Raw genomic sequence first — 19,967 nt, 5'->3', positions numbered from 1 at the left:
TCTTTTAGAGTACATTTGATGTACTCTTTTATTTTTGTTTGTTGGAGAAAATCTTTATTTTTCCTTCTATTATAAATGATATTCTTGCTGATTAGAGTATTCTAGGCTGCAAATTTTTCCCATTTAGAACTGTGAATATATCTCGTCACTCTCTTCTGGCCTGTAGTGTTTCTGTACAGAAATCAGCTAATAGCCTTATGGGGGTACCCTTAGGATTAACTCCTTGTTTTTCTCTTGCTGCCTATAGAATCCTCTCTTTAACTTCTGCCTTTTATTATAATATATCTTGGTGTGGTCCTGTTTGGGTTCGACTTGTTTGGGGCCCTCTGTGCTTCCTTTATCTTGATATTGTTTCCTTTAGATTTGGAAAGTTTTCAGCCATATTTTCTTCATTTTCAATCCCTTTTTCTTTTTCTTCTCCTTCTGGAATCCCTTTTATGTGCAGATTGGCCCACTTTACATTATCCCATAGATCTCTTACATTGTTTCATGTTTTTTTCATTTGGTTTTCTGTCTGCCTGTCCTGATTGGGTGATTTCCATTATTCTGTCTACCAAGTCACTAATTCGCTCCTCTGCATTATTCATTCTGCTAGTCAGTGCCTTTAACTCAGTTTGTGTCTCTGGAAATGAATTTTCTAATTTTTCTCAGCTCCTCATATTTTCTAGTTCCTTTCTAAAGTAATCTGCATTACTGTTCATATCCGCTCTTAATTCCTTCATATTTGCTCTTAATTCCTTCAGTATTTTCACTATCTCCTTTTGAACTCAGTGTCTGTTAGAATGCAGAGGTCTATTTCATTGATTGCTCCTTCAGGTGAAGTCTCCTGTTCTTTTAACTGGGAATGGTCCCTAAGCTTCTTAATTTTGCTTATATTTTTCTTATTCTGTGAGTTTAGGAAAAACAACTACTATAGTCTTGGAAGGCCATTTATATGAGTGATCATTTTGTGAGGGTATTTTGTGAGAGCTTACTTTTTATTTCTAGGGTCCTGTGTGTGCTCCCAGGGAGATGGAGGCAATGGGAGGGCTAGTAGCTCGTGCCTGGTTGCTAGGCTCTTGACAGTGGCAGGAACCCAAGGAAAGGTGGCACAGGCTGCTCCTAATTACAGGGTCCTGGGAAGTGACAGTGATCAGGGAGGTATAGGTGGCACCCAGAGCATTTGGCAGTGGCAGCAGCAGGGTGGGTGCATTCCCAGGGGAGTGAGAGTAACAAAAGGTGGTGCTCAATTACAGTGCCCTCTTCTTTGCCGACCTCTGAGGTGCCTGGGGCCACCCGTGGTACCTGTTCACAGACCCCCTAGTGGTGGTGGGACATAACCACCTGTGGTGTCTAAGATGACTGCTGTGGTTTGTTTCTGCTGCCTGAGAATCATGCAAGAGGCACAGGGTCTCACTTAGTCTCCTGCTGCCCTTAGCCCACACAAGAGGTGCCCAGCCACCCGTAGCCCGCACAAGAGGCACCACACCAGCCCTAGCCTGCACCAGAGGCGCCCTGCTCTCTGAGAGCCCAAGTGTGAGCAGGTAAAAGATATTCCTATGACAGCTGTCCTTCCTCCTCTCACCCCCTCCAACAATGGCACCTTGCTTCTCCTGCAGGCCCAGACCTGCTCCCAGTTCCCTTTGCTGTGGCATTCAGCTCCCTAGCCTGTGGCACACTGCTCCCTAGCCCCTCAGGCTGTCTCCACATAGCCAACCCTAGTCCTCTCCTTGGAACTGAGTCTCAGTGCACAGCCCCTACCCTCAGCATCTCAGGCTGTGGTGTCTGGGGGCAGTGGTGCAGATGGTCTCTGTGGCTCTCTCTCTGCTCTGCCCTCCTCTGTCCAGCTACTGCATTTTTCCTCTGCGACTCTGAGGTCCCTCCATCTCAGCTGATCTTCCCATCAGTTAGGTGGCTTCCCAGGGTGTAGGTCCCCTTCCTCTTTAACAGCTCCCTCTCAGGAGTGCTAGTTCTATCCTGATTCCTTTTTTCTCTTTTTTTTTCCTTTTGTTCCACTCAGTTATGTGGACGGCTTCTTGCCCATTTGGGAGGTTTAAGGTCCTCCGCCAGCATTCAGCATTCTGTGCAAATCAGTCTACATGTAGATGGGTCTTTTTTTTTTGATGTTTTTGTGGGAGGTGAGTGCCACATCTTACTCCTCCGCCATCTTGATACTGTGATAGGGGCTCTCCCAGAACAAAGGGAAGGCAACCTGCACAACCAACATCTGTGCACACAAGCACAACTTCGTGGCAGTATGATATAATCTGTATCCATGTGCAACTATGTCGCCAGACCACCCAACCAGAATTTACAGAATACACGCTACCTTATAAGGAAGACAAAGGGACCAAAGCGTAAAAGAAAAAAAAACAGTAACGGAGGGTATATAAGACAGCATCTCACGTTCATGGCTTAGCCTTTGGATATGAATCCGCTGAGCCAGTGCTGGCACTGAATAAACGCTGCTTCCTGGCAAAAAGCCTCACTGTCCTGGTCTCTCTGTAGGAGAATCCTGTAACACTCTGCCATCTCGATCCTTCTGCCTTCTGTTAATTTAATTTTTGTAAAATTTGAGACTATGACATAGTTCAGAAAACCTCTCTAACTTCATAAAGCTCCCTCTTATGTTGTTTTCCTTCAGTCTTTAGAAAGTACAGCGGCTGTTTTCCGAGGTTTGCTTGGCTCTGTTCCCTTCTCCCACTTTCATCTGGTCCTTCTCTTTCCTGTCTGTTGTCCCTAACCTACTCAATTTTTATTCCATGCCCAGAAACTTCTCCTCAATAGGGTCCTGGAAGGGAGTACTGGTGGGTCAGTCTTGAGAGTTCACAGAGCAAGGCTGCGTTAAGTCATGTTATGCCTTACCACATGTCCCTTGCAAAATCTCCCTAACCACTTTCAAATTGGCTGCTTACCACTTTGAGGTGCTTCTATTCTCAAGTTCAGATGTTGCCCCAATGTTTCTCTCTACTTTCTTATGCATAAAAACTGATACATTTAGGTCTTGTTGGTTTTCACCGGATATATTCTGGGGTTGATGTGGATACTTCATCACGTTTTTGTTACAAATGGTTTCATAGGTTTTGGGTTTTACTATCTAGTTGTTCTATTTTTATGTGGGAATTCAAAAAGACAGACAAAAAAAACAAAACCTGGAGTTCCCGTCGTGGCGCAGTGGTTAACGAATCCGACTAGGAACCATGAGGTTGCGGGTTTGGTCCCTGCCCTTGCTCAGTGGGTTAACGATCCGGCGTTGCCGTGAGCTGTGGTGTAGGTTGCAGACGCAGCTCGGATCCCGAGTTGCTGTGGTTCTGGCGTAGGCCGGTGGCTACAGCTCCGATTGGACCCCTAGCCTGGGAACCTCCATATGCCGCGGGAGCGGCCCAAAGAAATAGCAAAAAAAGACAAAAAAAAAAAAACAAAAAACAAAAAAACAAACAAACAAAAAAAACAAAACCTAAGCTGCTTTCAGTGCAATAATCCCAGAATCTAAATGTGGTCTAAGATTTTTAAACTTTGCTTTCATATTTTATCTGTACTAATGCTTTAACTTTCTATTTAATGATAAACACTCGATTGGGGCAAATTACTTAAGAGTAAAATACATTTATGGAGTTCCTGTTGTGGCAGAATGTAAATGAATCCAACTAGGAACCATGAAGTTGCAGGTTTGATCCCTGGCCCTGCTCAGTAGGTTAAGGATCCGGTTGTTGTGAGCGGTGGTGTAGGTTACAGATGCGGCTCGGATCTGGCGTTGCTGTGGCTGTGGCATAGGTCAGGACCTGTGGCTGCGATTGGACCCCTAGCCTGGGAATCTCCATGTGCCACGGGTGCAGTCCTAAAGAAAATAAATAAAATAAAATAAAATAAATTTCTGAAAGAGAACACATTTCACATATTAAAAGCCTAGAGCTTAAGTTCCCAAAGGAGCACCACAAAGAGCACACATGGGTGCTGCCAGATATTTTAAATCTTCTCAGGGAAACAAAGAAGTATCTGTCAGATGCCATCTGAACTACGTAAGTGGTTTAGACTCAATTACTTAATTTAACAGAACTGTTAACATTTCTGTTGGCTCGGGGGCACTATGAAAAAATTACTAAGAAACTAAGGGTGTCATAAAAACCATATATATTAGTAAAACTTGCTTTTTGGAAAATAAATCTCACCTAATTTGATGATTTCAGAATATGAGGAAAAGAAGTATCAGAACATATTATGCATTCAAAGAAAGACTAACATGTAATAAGCCTAACCAATGAAGAACTCGGGAATTCATTTAACTTGATGCTTTTGGTTAGCCAGAGGATGAAAAAGAGGCTCCATGAATGACAAATAAATTAAATTTTATTTTAAACAAATATTTAGGCTATGGAGTCAAAATAAATTTTGTTGCTGGTAACATGATCATGATGGCAGAAGCATCACATTTAAAGTGCAATTATAAAAGTGACCTCATTTTAGCAGGAATTATACAACTGCAAGTGAACTTAACAGTCATCCAACTTGAGTTTTTTAAATGCCCTTGCTTGATCTCTGGCTAGTCATTTGTTTACAAGAGTTTGAAGAGCAACAAATTGTGAACCAATTCACTGGTTTCAGGTATTTATTTTCGAACAAATTCCTCCTCACAGCTTACTCTTGCTCACTTTAATCCAATGCCAAACTGCAACAATAACTAAAGCCTCTCTCCTTCTGCTCTGGTCACTAGGTATATTCTGACAACTCAAATTACTAAATCTTCAATTTTCAAAAATTCTTTTTTGTCTTAAGAATTCTTTAGATTATGTAGCTTTAACATGCTTTAATCTATCACAGATTCTAAAATACTTTCATGCTGGTGCTGTTTTCTATCATACTAGAAGGTATTAAGAGAAGGTTATAAGCTACTATGTTATAACTATGACTCTAAGATACCATCAGTAAGATGCACTGATAGCAGAAATTTGTATACAGTATTTTCTTGTGTACTGAATGGAAAAACACCTACTAGATGCATTTGTATGTGCACCAGTAACTGTTAAATAATTTGGTAATGCGTTTTAAATGCTTTACATCATGCAGAATTGTCTGAATTGTCGGATAGATAATGAGTGTTTTAGCAATACCTAGGAAATTGTTTATGGTTTTGGGTGGGTTGGAAATTCATTATTTTTTCCCTAAACAAAATAATAGAATATAGGGTACCATTTTTCAAACCAGTGCCACACAATACATAAAGATGCACCTGCATACTGAAATATCTGTATGTAATAAAAATATAAACAGAAAGAACAAAACACAAAATTCAAACTAGTGAGTTGTTCTGGGGAAGGAAGCAGTGGAAAGGTGGGACATGAAAATATATCCATTAAGTACAATATGTGAGCTGTAGAAAAATGCATATTTATTAAAAATAGAGACAATAAATCACATTTGCACCTATATACTCACTAGAACAGATCTGAAAAGATACACACTAAACTGTTAAGAGTAAAACTGTAAACTTTCACATTCTATGGCTCTCTAATTTAAAAAACAAAAATAAAACACTTCAATGGCAGAGGGAGAGAGGAAGAAAGGGCAATACAGTCACTGCTATCTATCATTCTCTGACACTATACATTCCACAAAGTTAACGTGGTATTTTAAATAATGAGATAGTCTTAAGGAACATACAGATTGGGGATGCATCAGACCTAGATTACAGCTAACATACTGAACTAGTCCGCATATGATGTGATCAATTACCTCAAATTAAAAAGTAACATTACATTCTAAAAATCTTGGAAATATAAGTAGCATTTCCCCTAGCACACTTTACAATTCCTTCCTTTTACTTCTTGCATTGTATTATTTAATTTTATTGAAACAATATGCATTTGAACATCTATTATATAACTGAAACCATACCAGGTACTGGCAGTACCAAAATAAATTCAGCTCCAGTTTTTAAGACACTTGTAACATACAGTAGCACTGACCAATACAACTTCCTGCAATGACGGAAAAATTCTATATCTGTACTGTTCAATATGATAGCCATTAACAGCATGTGATTACTGAGTACTTGAAATGCGGCTGATGTGGATGAGAAATTATTTTATTTAAATGAATCTAAATTTATATACCACTTATAACTAGTGCCTACACTATGGAACAGCACAGATGTAACAAGAAGACAAGGAAAAATAACTATAGTGTGTATTATGGTATACACTAAACTAGAAGTATACACAAAGGCTATGAAAGCAAGGAGAAGAAATGTTGAAGCCCATCACGGAACGACTTGTGAAAGTACTACTATCTAATTCTTGAATCATGTAAAGAAAGGTGAGGCATTACGTGAAGAGGAACCAAAAGAAGGAAAGTGTTAAATTGTAAAAGTACACAGCAGGGAGATTTAAAAGCGGTTTTGTATTACCAAACGGAAAAATTCATCACAGGCAAACAGAGGAGACAATGGAAATAAAAGCATGTGGCATAGGAATGTGGCAAGATTTTATATGTAATGTTTAGGAGCTAGTCTTTATTATGTAAGAGAGACAAAGACAACACTGATAAGTTATCTGGCAATTAATATGGTTAGATTTATGCATGCTCATAGCTGGAATAAATCAGTGTAAATGAGAGGAAGATAAGAAAATTCTAAACAAAAACTGATGTTACATTCCCTTGGCAGAAGCTTTACAATTCTTACAAAAAAGAATGAACTATAAACCATTCATATAATTAAATTAACTTGTCTGAACTATTTAGTTCAGACTAACATACCAGTCTATATACACAAATAAACTTCAACTACTCTACTCAAACGCAAAAAACTTAACTGGGCTTAAACGTACAGTAAGAAATAAAAAACATGAAATAGATAATGGTAGAAAAATTAATACTTTAACCAACATCCATTTGAAGTCACCAGCTCTTAGCAGGAAGCTGAGGGAATGCACCTTCCCAAATTAATTCTGAAGTCTTTAATCAGGTCCATAATGAAATAAGAACTGGAAAAATATTATTCTTATTAACTCCGGAATATTAGCCTATACTATCAGAATGTTTAAATATCACTATAAGACATCAAGCACCCTCCAAAAACAAAAGGCCTCAAACGTAAAATGAGTATACACGGATACAAAGAAATTCTACTTTATTCATGAGAAACAACAAAATTCCTCCAAAATGAAATCTTTAAAAACCCAAATCATTTCATCTCTGCATATACAAATCCTACTTCTAACAATATAAATATTAGAAATTTATCTAATATTCCTTTAAATTTCCCATATGCTGTTAATATGTTCATAATTATCAGACAGCAAATTATATTCCTATACATTCACTTTTCAGAGGAGGCTTTTAAAAATAAAATAATTTTACAATGGAAATTTAAAGAACAGTTTTCAGGAATATTTCAACATGCATAACTACATAACACAAAAAAGAAAAGGAAAAATATTTTCAGGTAGAAAAACCCTAACCAAGAATGAATGCATTTTCAGGTAAGCTCAAAAACACTTGGATTATTTATAAATAATGTGACTGAAATAGTGTGATTCCAAATAATTTTTTTAGAGTAGAATGAACAGAAATTAGGAAATCTCTTCATGTGTAAAATATCTCATTTTATTCCTTTCTAATGTGTAAAATTTGGAATTCTCTATTATTAGATTCTGTAGTCAATTAACCATACCATATGATCATAAAAAAGTTCTATACTTACATTTTATTAACTGGATTATAAACACTTAAAAGCCACATAATGCACAATCACAATTTCTTAAAGTAATTTAGCAGATTCTATCAAAAGACATAATAGCCCAAGCAGTGTAACCAATTAAAATCTTATGAGTCAAGGTAGATGGAAGCGGTTTTGAGGCAGGAGCTACAAGTAATGAGCAAAGGCCACGTCACTTGAGCCAATAAAAACAACTCAGAACAGAAAAGGTTACAGAGAGAACTGATTCTATATAGTCATAGCTTACTCTGATTTATTAAAATTATAAAAATCTGGTGAGAAACTTCAGACATCAAATTAGGTCAAATTCTACAAAGGTTAAATATGACAGTATTTTGTATTAGGACAGAGCCCAAACCAGAACCTAAGTATTATGCTCAAAGGTTCTTTACTATTTCACCATTTACAATTTTCTTCACTGTTCACTCTTCCAATCTGAGGGAAGAAAAGACTAATTGTGCCAAAATAAATAATTAAAAGACAAATGGTTAGTTAACAAAAGCATCTACTATCAGACTAGTTGCCTTCACAGCCTAGAGGGAATAAAACTGGTAAGTGGAAGAGGGAGAGGTTAGATAGGTACCTGTGCAGGAAGTCTGAAGCTTACCCCTACTTGAGCTATGAACTATTCTGTATTCTGAATCACTACATAATTTGATATTAAATTATTGTCAAATGAATAAAGCCAAATGTCTTTGAAAAAACTAAATTCAAATATTATGGGTTTTGAAATCACTATTTAATAGCACTATCTTTAAAATTCACCTTCTTTTATAAGCTGAGAAAGAAACAAAAATATTACACTTCAACCATCGTATTAGCATCCTTACATACTTCATAGGGAATGGATTTATAAACTAACTTAATAAATGAGAAATTATGAGAACAGCAAGCCAATGACAATTCAATAGAATCTGGGTCTCTGAACACCCTGAATTTTCATTTCTATTTCTTCTAAATGCTAACCAATTTTGTCTACATTTCTGTAACGCTCTAGTACCCTCAATATAATCTAAGACTTCAGTTTTAGTCTTCCAGGAATCATACGTGTAAAAGCAATCAATATTTTATTTTATGAAATACTAGGTCTGAATCCAGCCACAAAGTCAAAAATTGTGCATCAGATAATCTAAGTTTTGACATATATACACACACAGGAGAAAATTTATGTTCTGACACTAAAAGAATACACATTTCTTATAAGTATGCTTTATTATGAAAAATGTTCCAAACTATTTCAACTATTAAGCCATATATATACATATATCATTTAAAAAATTATAACCCACATTTTTCAGGTTGAGGTCTATCCAATCTGCTGGTTCCTAAATACAACATATTAAACAGTTCAATGTAATTACGTGACCAACAGAAGAAAGCAAAATAAAATTGATCTTACCTGGTAGTTTCTTTTCTCAGATAATGTATGTCCATCAGTCCTCACCATAGAGTCGTGTCCTTTCCTCACAGTACTGGAGGCAATCAAATAGAACTGTCACTCAAGGGTCGTGTCACAGGAAGGACCGCCCACCAGTTCTCCCTCTAGAGTGGAATTATCCAAAAGCCATCAAAATTACTAACATGTAAAATATATGAACAGTACCAAAAATACCAATATGATACAAAGAAAACAAAACCAAAACTTTTTTTTTTTAATGTCCTAACTGATCTTCCTCTTAACCATCAAAGAAGGGCTAGACTGCCAGACATACTTTGTTTGACACAGAAATTATTAAGCATGAAAAACTTTTCCCTCCCACTTCTACTCTCTCCTATTAAAACTGTTCGCCACATACCTCACACATAGGAAGAAACTTATAGTGAATAAAAATGGAGTGGACAAAAAAGTTAAGCCCTTAATCGACATTACCTTTTTTAAATAAACAATTTGTTAGTATTAGAAATACCCAATTAATTCAGATTCAGTCATTTAATTTCAAATCCCCCTTCATTCAGTTTATGGAGTTTATTCTTATGCCATAAGATGGGAATACATCATATAATCTTAGGATGATTAACAGGTGCAAACCTAAGTCAATATTCTATTAAAATTTACTCCAATGAAGAGTAATAACAACTGTCAACTTTCTAGATTCCTAGGTCCTTCAATTCTCCAATTTTTTGCATGCTTTAATAGAGTTTTCTTTTTTACATTAGGGCAGAAACATAATGAAGCTTATTTCTTAACCTGGTCAGAGAAATAAATCCAAAATGACTAGGCACTGTATTCCTCAGGCATCAAAAGATCACCGAAACAGAGGTAATAGTTGCTAGAGATGCTAACTCAAAAATATAAACTGAAAATGAAAGATCAAAAATTCAAAAGTGGTACCTACAAAAAATTTCTAAATATTTTCAAGACAAATGTCACTCTCCTAACTTTTAGTAAAATGTTTACCCGAATGAAGGAGTATATAGTATATACACCTAGTGAATTAACAATAGTTGCTAACTCCTAAAAATTATAATCGAATTTAGAGCAATTATTTAACATCAGACAAAATTCACTTTGGGAGAGGAAAATAAAAACATCTAATTTAAATTCATAAGAAGTGCAAATCATTTTTATTAAGATCAACACACAAATACATATACAAATATATTACCTCTAAAAAGCAATCTAGTAAGAAGGCAAAAAATTTTTCAAGGAAAACAAAACTTTAAAAATTAGTGTTATTAGATTTAAGTTTTTAAAAGAATTAATGTAATAAGGAGTTCCCACTAAGGAACAGTGGGTTAAAGGATCTGGCACTGACGCAGCTGTGACTTGGATTCACTCTCCTGGCCCAAGGACCTCCATGTGCAGTCACTAAAAAAAATATCATGTAATGAAAACCTACACTCCACCTCTTGTTTTATGTTTCACCACAAACAGTGGGTACTATCTACTTTTACTTCATCTGACCATCTTACGCTGTATATGATTGGCTGAAATTCTTCAAAGATGCCAGTCTCTATGGCAAAAATGTAATTGTGTATTACCAAATTTATATGTACTATTGCAATTAGATGTCTCTCTCAAAAGTAACAAGGGAGAATGGTTTTTTTTAAAGCAATAACTATATTTACTGCTTTAAATATAACCCTTACCATCTAGCAAGAAAGTAAGTTATATCATAGAGAAACTATCTAGTCAATTGGATGTTCAAGAATAGTAAAGTGACATACATTCGGCTCCAACTTAAATGTCCATGATTGTCACAAAATGAGAACAAAATTACTTTATTATGCATGCCCTAAACAACATTAACTATTTTAATGGTTTTTATAATATTAAGTAGTTTAAAACAGTACTTACATTACTATTAACATATTCATGACACCTCTGAATTCAATGGACAATAAGTGTAAAATTTCAGTTTTTTCTTGGAGAACAAGCATGTTTCCCTTCTTAAGTTATGGTTAAAGTCCATGCACTATCTTCAATTTGTACTAGTTTCATCAAAAGATACGTCAGAAATCTAAAATCAGGCAAGGCTAGTCTGTTTTTACTAGCATAATCTATATAAAACATAATTAGGACTTTACATGCTAAATAATTTTGTAATTAAAAATAAAAGTTAATATTTAATCTGCAAATTTTCCAGATAGAAGAAAAATGTTAACTTTGGAGTACTATACATTTAGAATAAAAGTAAAACTCATTTTGTTCCCCCATCTTGGGATAACTTCAAGTATTTTATGGCTTAGGGTTTCAAACAACAGCCACTACAGGCTTACTTCCAAGATACTGCAGGTTCAGTTCCAGATCACAGCACAAGTATCACAATAAAGCAAGTCAAACATTTTTTTGGTTTCCCAATACATGCTATGTTTACACTATACTGTAGTCTGTTAAGTTTGCAATAGCATTATACCTAAAAATCAGTGTACACACAAACCTTAACTAAACATTTTATTGCTAAAAAATGTTAGCCATCATTAGAGCCCTCAGTGAGTCATAATCTTTTTGCAATACTAACAAAGAAAGATCACTGATCATAGTTCATCTTAACAAATAATGAAAAAGTTTGAAATACTGTGAGAATTACAAAATGCTATAGAGTCATGCAGTGAGCAAAGGCTGATGGAAAAATGACGCCAACAGACTTGAGTGCTATAGGATCACCACAAACCTTCAATTTGTAAAAAACAAACAACAACCCCAACATTATATACTGACAAAGTACAATAAAGTGATGTACAATGAAACAAGAAGTATGCCTGCATATGCTCTAACCAATACAGGAATCAACATTCTTTACTGAACTAAAAATCATTATCTTCTTTTAGTAAACAAAGAAAAAGAAATGAGGGCACTCTATTTTCTTCTGGGTAAACATGAAAAGCTAACATCTGTCACCACTATCTTATATTAAATAAAAATGTGCAATAATAGCTTGTATTGATACTCATCATTTTAGAAATGAAAAGATAGTAAATAGATAAAAGAGGATGTGAACATATACTGGAGACAGAATATATATAAAAAGGAACAAACATAAAAGAGAACATGCACCCTAGTTGCCTAAATTTATTGCAGCTTATGCACTGGTTTTCCCACAAAGTTCTATAAATACTTAAAAGTCAGGAAAACAAATATTATAATACTAAAACAAAATTTTCTCTAAGGCAGGGATGCCTTCCAAGATGGAAAAACAGAGATTATATTTACCTTCCTATCTTAAATAACTAGAAAAGAAAAACATGAAACAATGATTTTCGGACACTGACCGTCATCTCAGGACATAGATCATCAAGAGAAAAAAGCAAAGAAAGTTAAGTTCTATTGCCTATAGAGTTATGAGGCTGAAATACAGGGAGGAGGCTGGGGGGGCAAAATACTATCGGAGCCCAAAAGTCTCACTGGGTTAAGAAAAAAAGAATTCAGAATCAAGAGATACACCAGGACAGCTAGAATTTGCAGGGCAAATGGAGAGAAGGAAGCTGCAAAGAGATCCAAAGATCTGGAGAGATTCCCCTCAAGGTTTTAGCTAAGTAATGATCTGTGCATGCTTGTAAGAAAACTACTGAGGCTGAAGAAAAGCCTCTGAAAAGGAGAAGTCAAAACAATCCCAAGAGCTCATGTGCCCATAAACCAGAGTAGGACTTTTTTTTTTTTTGTCTTCTGAGGGCTGCACCCAAGGTATATGGAGGTTGCCAGACTAGAGGCCGAATCAGAGCTACAGCTGCTGGCCTATGCCACAGCCACAGCCACAACCACGCCAGATCTGAGCTGCGTCTACGACCCACAGCTCACTGCAACACCGGATCCTTAACCCACTGAAAGAGGCCAGGGATCGAACCCGCAACTTCATGGTTCCTAGTAGGATTTGTTCCCACTGTGCCGAAACGGGAACTCTGAGAGCAGGACCTCTTAATACACAGGGTACTGAATACAATTCAGAAGGTAAAGAATGACTCAGCAACGAAACCAAATAAGCTTTAAACTAAAGGATGTTCCTGACCAGCTCTAGACCAGAGCTTAAAACCAAACCTTAAAAAGATCAAAATAATTTCAAGTACCACACCCCCCAAAAACCTAATATTTAAAATAATATAGCAAACACCAGCATTAAATAATGTAAAAATCAAATATCTTGCATCCAGTCAGAAACACTAGCCATGCAAAGAAATGGGAAATAGAACCTACGACAAGGTGAAGTATAATAAATGGAAACAGAATCAGCAATGATACAGATGATAGGATCAATGGATAAGGAGGTTAAAAGAGGTTTGGAAATGCATTCCATACATTCAAGCAAATAAGGAAAACTATGAACATAATCCCAGAAATGCAAAGTACTGAAAAGTCCCAAGTTGTTAGCAAAGAGGAATTTTTTTATGGTGACAGAAAAATTCTGTATCTTGCTTTTGGTGGTGGTGGTTATATGACTCTACACATGTGAAAAACACCTCAGAATGATAAAAACATAAAAAAATGAGTGCATGCATAACTGGTGAAACAAGTTAGGCTGCAGTTATACCAATCTCTGGTTTCAATAATGCACTATAGTTATGTAGGATCACATCACTGGAGGAAAATAGGTAATAGGCATATGGGCGCTCTCTGTACTATTTTTTGCTACTTTTAGAGTTTATAATCATTTGAAAGTTTTAATTATCTGGAAGTTAAAAGATTTCTAAAAGCTTTAAATTCATTATCTAGAGATAAAAATTCAATAGCTATAATTAAACATTCATTGGACAGGATTAAAAGCAGATTAGATACTTCAAAAGAAAAGTGTATCATGGGGGGGAAAAAAATCGAAAATTGGAGTTCCCGCTGTGGCACAGTCGGTGAAGAATCCAGTGTTGAGTTCCCATCATGGTTCAGCAGAAACGAATCTGACTAGCATCCATAACGATACAGGTTTGATCCCTGGCCTCACTAAGTGGGTTAAGGATCCGGTGTTGCCGTGAGCTATGGTGTAGGTCACAGATGCAGCTTGAAGCTAGCTTTGCTGTTGCTGTGGCTATGGAGTGGGCTGGTGGCTACAGCTCCAATTTGACCCCTGGCCTGGGAACCCACATATGCTGTGGGTGTGGCCCTAAAAAGAAGAAGAAAAAAAAAAAAAAAAAAAAGAATCCAGTGTTGTCTCTGCAGCGGCCTGGGTTTGATCCCCAGCCCAGCACAGTGGGTTCAGGATCTGGCATTGCCACAAGTGTGGCACAGGTTGCAGGTGTGGCCTGGATTTGATACCTAGGCCTGGGAACTTCATTCCATATGTTGCAAGTGTGGCAAAAAAACCCAATAAATACAGTGAGAAAAGGGACTAGGAAAAAAAAAAAAAACCCGTGGGATAACAAACTGTGAGATAATATCTAGCGGGACAATGAACTGCTGGGCAATTATTAAGCAGTCTAAAATTGATGTAATTAGTATCCTAGAAGGAGCAAAGGAGCATGAAGGACAGAAAACAATGGCCCAATTTTTCCTAAACTGCCTGAGCTGTGGTGTAGGTCCCAGATGTGGCTCAGATCTGGCATTGCTGCGGCATTGGCCAGTGGCTACAGCTCTGATTCGACCCTGAGCCTGGGAACCTCCATATGCTGCTGGTGCAGCCTTAAAAAGACAAACAAACAAACAAACAAACAAACAAATAAATAAATAAAATTTTGTTCTTAACTATATAGGCGATAACTAAGCTTATTGTGGTGATCATTTCCCAGTATATTCAAATATTAAGTCATTGTGCTGCGGACCTGAAAATATTAATTATACCTCAATGAAAAAATAAAACTTTGCTCATATACACAAAAAAGAACACATAGAGAAACAGGAATGAGGGCAGACCTGTCATCAGAAACAGTGCAAATCAGGGGAGAGAAAATCAATGTTTTTAAACTATAGGAAGAAAAACAAACTATCAACCAAGATTTCTAAATCTAGCTAAAATATTTTTTTAAAAATGAAAGCAAATAGTCACTTTACAAGGGTTTGGTAGCTTTTTATAAAATTAAACATAGATAACATACAACCCAGCCACTGAAAACTTATGTTCACATCAAAACTTATATGTGAATGTTTATATCAAGGACAATGTCTTTCAGTAGGTGAAGAGATAAATAAAAATAGTATATCCACACAATAGAACACTGGGAAAAAATAAAATAGTATATCTATACAACAGTACAGATATACTATTTATATATAGATATAGTATATCTGCTCAACAATTAAAAAAACAAGCTATTAATTCATGCAACATGGATGAATCTTAAGTGCATTTACTAATGGAAAGAATCTAGACCAAAAAGCACATTCATATGACATTCTAGAAAGGCAAAACTATAGAGACAGAAAATAGATCAGTGGTTGCCAGGGGACTGGAGGGGGTGGGGGAAGGGCTGACTACAAAGGGGACACGGGGAACTTTTAAAAAAACTGAATTATTCCATATAGTATTAGAGTGGTGGAAACATGATGACATGCATAGCATCTCCTAAAATCCATAGAACTTCACAACATGAAGAGTAAAGCTGAATGCATGCAAACTTAAAAAGGAGCTGTAGCCGACGGCCTACGCCAGAGTGACAGCAACGCCAGATCCGAGCCGCGTCTTCGACCTACACCACAGCTCACGGCAACGTCAGATCCTTAACCCACTGAGTGAGGCCAGGGATTGAACGCCCAACCTCATGCTTCCTAGCTGGATTCGTTTCTGCTCTACCACAACGGGAACTCCTCAAGGTACTTTTAGAATAAAGTACTGAATATACCAATATAAACAAACATTTTACATCTTCTTTTCTATACTGAAAACCCTTAGTCATGCTATCAGCTTAAAATGTGACAAGGCAGTTAAGAAGGAAAATATAAACAGAATCTTAATATAAGAAAAAAATAAGCAGGCTTATTCATCTTAGGTCTTTCCCTAAGTCACAGGGTAATAAAAATTTATTTAGAGACATGGAAACAACCCAAATGTCCACTGACAGATGACTGGATTAGAAAGATGTGGTATATATATACACAATGGGACACTACTCAGCCATGAAAAAGAACAAAATGCCATTTGCAGCAACATGGATGGAACTAGAGACTCTCATACTAAGGGAAGTAAGTCAGAAAGAGAAAGAGAAATACCATATGATATCACTTATATCTAGAATCTAATATACAGCACAAATGAACCTTTCCACAGAAAAGAAAATCATGGACTTGGAGAACAGACTTGTGGATGCCAAGAGGGAGGGAGTGGGGTGGTTTGGGAGCCTGGGGTTAATAGATGAACACTATTGTTTTCGGAATGGATTGGCAATGAGATCCTGCTGTGCAGCACTGAGAACTATGTCTAATCACTTATGGAGCATGATAATGGGAGAAAAAAGAATGTATACATATATGTGTAACTGGGTCACCATGCTGTACAGAAGAAAAAAAATTGTATTGAGAAATAACAAAAAAATTAAAGAAAATTTATTTAGATAATATTGTTATCTAAATAACTGCTAACTGAACCCAATTTTTCTTTCAGAAAAACATTTCTCAAAAAAAAAAAAATCTATCATGAGAAAAATTTCTAGAAAATACTTTACTGGGAAAAAGAAATAATTAATCTTATTCTCCAAATTCTACTGAGTTTTGGATGTCACATCATCATACAAAAAACATATATCTTAGGGGAGTTCTCATCATGGCTCAGTGGTTAACGAATCCAACTAGGAACCATGAGGTTGCGGGTTCAATCCCTGGCCTTGCTCAGTGGGTTCCCTGGCCTTGCTCAGTGGGTTAAGGATCTGGCGTTGCTGTGAGCTGTGGTGTAGGTCGAAGATGCTCAGATCTGGTGTTGCTGTCACTCTGGCATAGGCCGTCGGCTACAGCTCCAATTAGACCCCTAGCCTGGGAACCTCCATATGCCTCGAGTGAGGCCCTAGAAAAGGCAAAAAGACAAATATACATAGATTGAATGGAACAAAAACTAGAAAACATGAATTCTATTACTAGCCTGATCTATTATCAGTCTCCTTTCTGGCTTCAGTTTTCTAATCTGTAAAAGAAAGTGATTTTTTAAAAGTGTATACTCCAAAATTTTGTATTTTAATGTTCTGTGTCAAGGTAAATCTACTTTAAAAAGTGAATGTAAAATTACAGTCAATTTTTTCCCCGTTTTCTTTTTTCTCCCCCTTTACTACTGAATAGTACTTCAAAACACTGCCTTAAAATTTCAGTGGTTGGGAATGCTTATCTAGAAGATCTTAATTTGGTAGTCATTACCAGGCTCAACTTTAAGGTACAATGTGAATTTGGTCAGGTTAAGAGAATTAAACCCATTATACTCCAGGTGGCTGTTAAGTAGAACACACTATCAGATGTGACCAATTTCAATGAAGCTCAATAGAAAGCTGAAGTAAATGCACTTAGCCATTATCTGTAAAATCACAGGCTTTTTCAACTTCCAGAACTATGTCAAGCAATATTTTTCTGTTATTAGGTAGGCTGTAGTTACAAAAATGCTATGTTTTCAAACTAATTTTTGTGGTTTGATCACAAAGGTAAATATTTTCAAAATTCTGAGTTGACTTGTGTCATCTAAGAAATATGGGCGGACAAAATAAAAACAATACAACTCAGGAATTTCAGTTTCCTAACAGTCTGGGAAAAAAAACGCCATATTAAAAATAATTTTTAGTTAACTAATTTTTCTGAATGTTTTAATAATACAGGCTTCATGAGTCTATAACTGATACATAAAATGAAAAGTTGCATATATATGTACAAAGAAAAACAAAATTAACTATTCTCTTGAAATCAGTTTACTCTGTTGTAATTTAATGTTTTGTAACTTAATTTTGTGTATCTTCCATTTTCTATAGTGATAGCCTTCCTGATGTACTAACATATCTGTGTTGTCCTATCACATATATTTCAAGGAGGATTCTAGGTACCAAACGCATGGAATTTACTGTGAATAAAAAAATCAGTACATATATCTGTCTAAAAAGCCCAGCATCTCAAGACAGAAATTTTTTACTACGAAGTCTTAAAAGTCCCAAATAAAACAACATACAATAAAGAGAGTCTACTGAACGTAAATGACAAAAAGCTCAAAAACTTCTGAACCACAGGCTTGAAAATTAAAAGCTCCTCATTTATTTCAGGCTTAAGTGAAACTGGGGTCCAAAGTTAAGATAATCAGGGAGTCCTTCTAGCCTTCCAGATGCCTGAAACTTATGTTTATACAAGTTGCTTAACCTCTGTGCGATTCAATCACTTCATGTTAAGATAGTAATATATACAGTCTAGTGCATGGTTAGGATTAAGTAAATTTGTGAACTAGATTTATAATACATAAAACCTCATTTAAGTAAACAGTTGCTGTATCTAACTAGAGCAAACTACCAGATGTGAAAAATCTGAATGTGCAAATGGCTGAACTATTAGCATTTGCTAATCTTCTGCAAGTTTAAAGCTAAAGAAAGCATTAAAACGAATGAAATGTTTCCTAACCTTTTATTACAATTAGCTAAAAATCTACAAAGGTTTCCAAGGATTGAAATAGCTATTGCCAAAGCAGTCCCTCTAAAATAAGGCCAATCTTAGCCTCACTATGGTAGAAAGGACATACTGGTTATATTAATTCAACAAAGCAACCTGTGCAAGTTTTAAAAATTTCTTTTCTTTTCTTTGTCTTTTTGCCTTTTCTGGGGCAGCTCCCACGCCATATGGAGGTTCCCAGGCTAGGGGTCTAATCGGAGCTGTAGGTGACAGACTACACCAGAGCCACAGAAATGTGGGATCCAAGCCTCGTCTGCAACCCACACCACAGCTCATGGCAATGCCAGATCCTTAACACACTGAGCAAGGTCAGGGATCGAACCCGAAACCTCATGGTTCCTAGTCGGATTCGTTTAACCACTGAGCCACGACAGGAACTCCCCAAAATTTCTTAAAATATATAATAGCTCCTTTCTTACTCGGCCTCATAAATTGGCTAAGTTCATTAAATTGTGTGATTTTACATCAGTAATTGAATATATCATATAGAACCACAAATCTAAAAATTGCCATTTTAATACAATTTTTATAGGTAATACACACATATTTCTTCTCATAATTTATATAATAAGCTGTTCATTCTGATAGGGTGATATTAAAAACTGGAGTTCCTGTCATGACACAGCAGAAATGAATCCGACTAGGAATCATGAGGTTTCAGGTTCAATCCCTGGCCTTATTCAGTGGATTAAGGATCTGGTGTTGCCGGGAGTGTGGTGCAGGTTGCAGATGCAGCTCAGATGTGGCCCTGCTTGTGCCTGTGGCATAGGCTGGCAGCTGAGGCTCCGATTGGACCCCTAGCCTGGGAACTTTCAACTGCCACACCTGTGGCCCTTAAAAAAAAAGGCTGATTAGTTCATATCAACTAACTAAGACCTAATTACCAAATTCATAAAGATTAGGCTTATCAAAATATCTCAGGAAAAAAGGATAATCAAGTGATGGGGTAAATTATGATTGCTTCTTAAAAAAACTAATTAAAAGTTGCTTTTAACATAAATCACAGGATGCACATCAGAATCACTGTGGGTTTGGAGGCAGTGGGTGGTTTTGGTCACACCAGCAGCATGTGCAAGTTCCCGAGCCAGGGATCAAACCTGCACCATAGCAGTGACCCAAGCTACTGCAGTGACAACCCTGGATCCCTAACCTGCTGCATCACAAGGGAACTCCAGGGTTTTTCTCTTTGTTTTTTTTAAATATTGATATCCCCTTCCCTGCCCCTACTTTAATTAATTTGTCAGGGATGGAGCCTAGTCATCAGGCACTTTTTAAAGTGCTCCAGATGATTCT

The 19,967-nt window shown here is 36.5% G+C and overlaps 1 protein-coding gene across 1 annotated transcript in view; it reads right to left on the bottom strand.

Moving 5' to 3' along the window:
• The window catches only part of CNOT2 (CCR4-NOT transcription complex subunit 2), a gene marked incomplete at its 5' end in the record, with an annotated part of 78,058 nt that extends 68,823 nt beyond the window's left edge, over positions 1 to 9,235 (bottom strand). Inside the window, 1 exon segment of the mRNA NM_001243417.1 lies at positions 9,093 to 9,235. Within this exon segment, the coding sequence (NP_001230346.1) occupies positions 9,093 to 9,140 (48 nt within the window).

Source organism: Sus scrofa, chromosome 5 (assembly GCF_000003025.6).
Source record: "Sus scrofa isolate TJ Tabasco breed Duroc chromosome 5, Sscrofa11.1, whole genome shotgun sequence".
NCBI classification, from domain to species: Eukaryota; Metazoa; Chordata; class Mammalia; order Artiodactyla; family Suidae; genus Sus; species Sus scrofa.
This window is presented reverse-complemented; position numbering and strand designations above follow the sequence as displayed.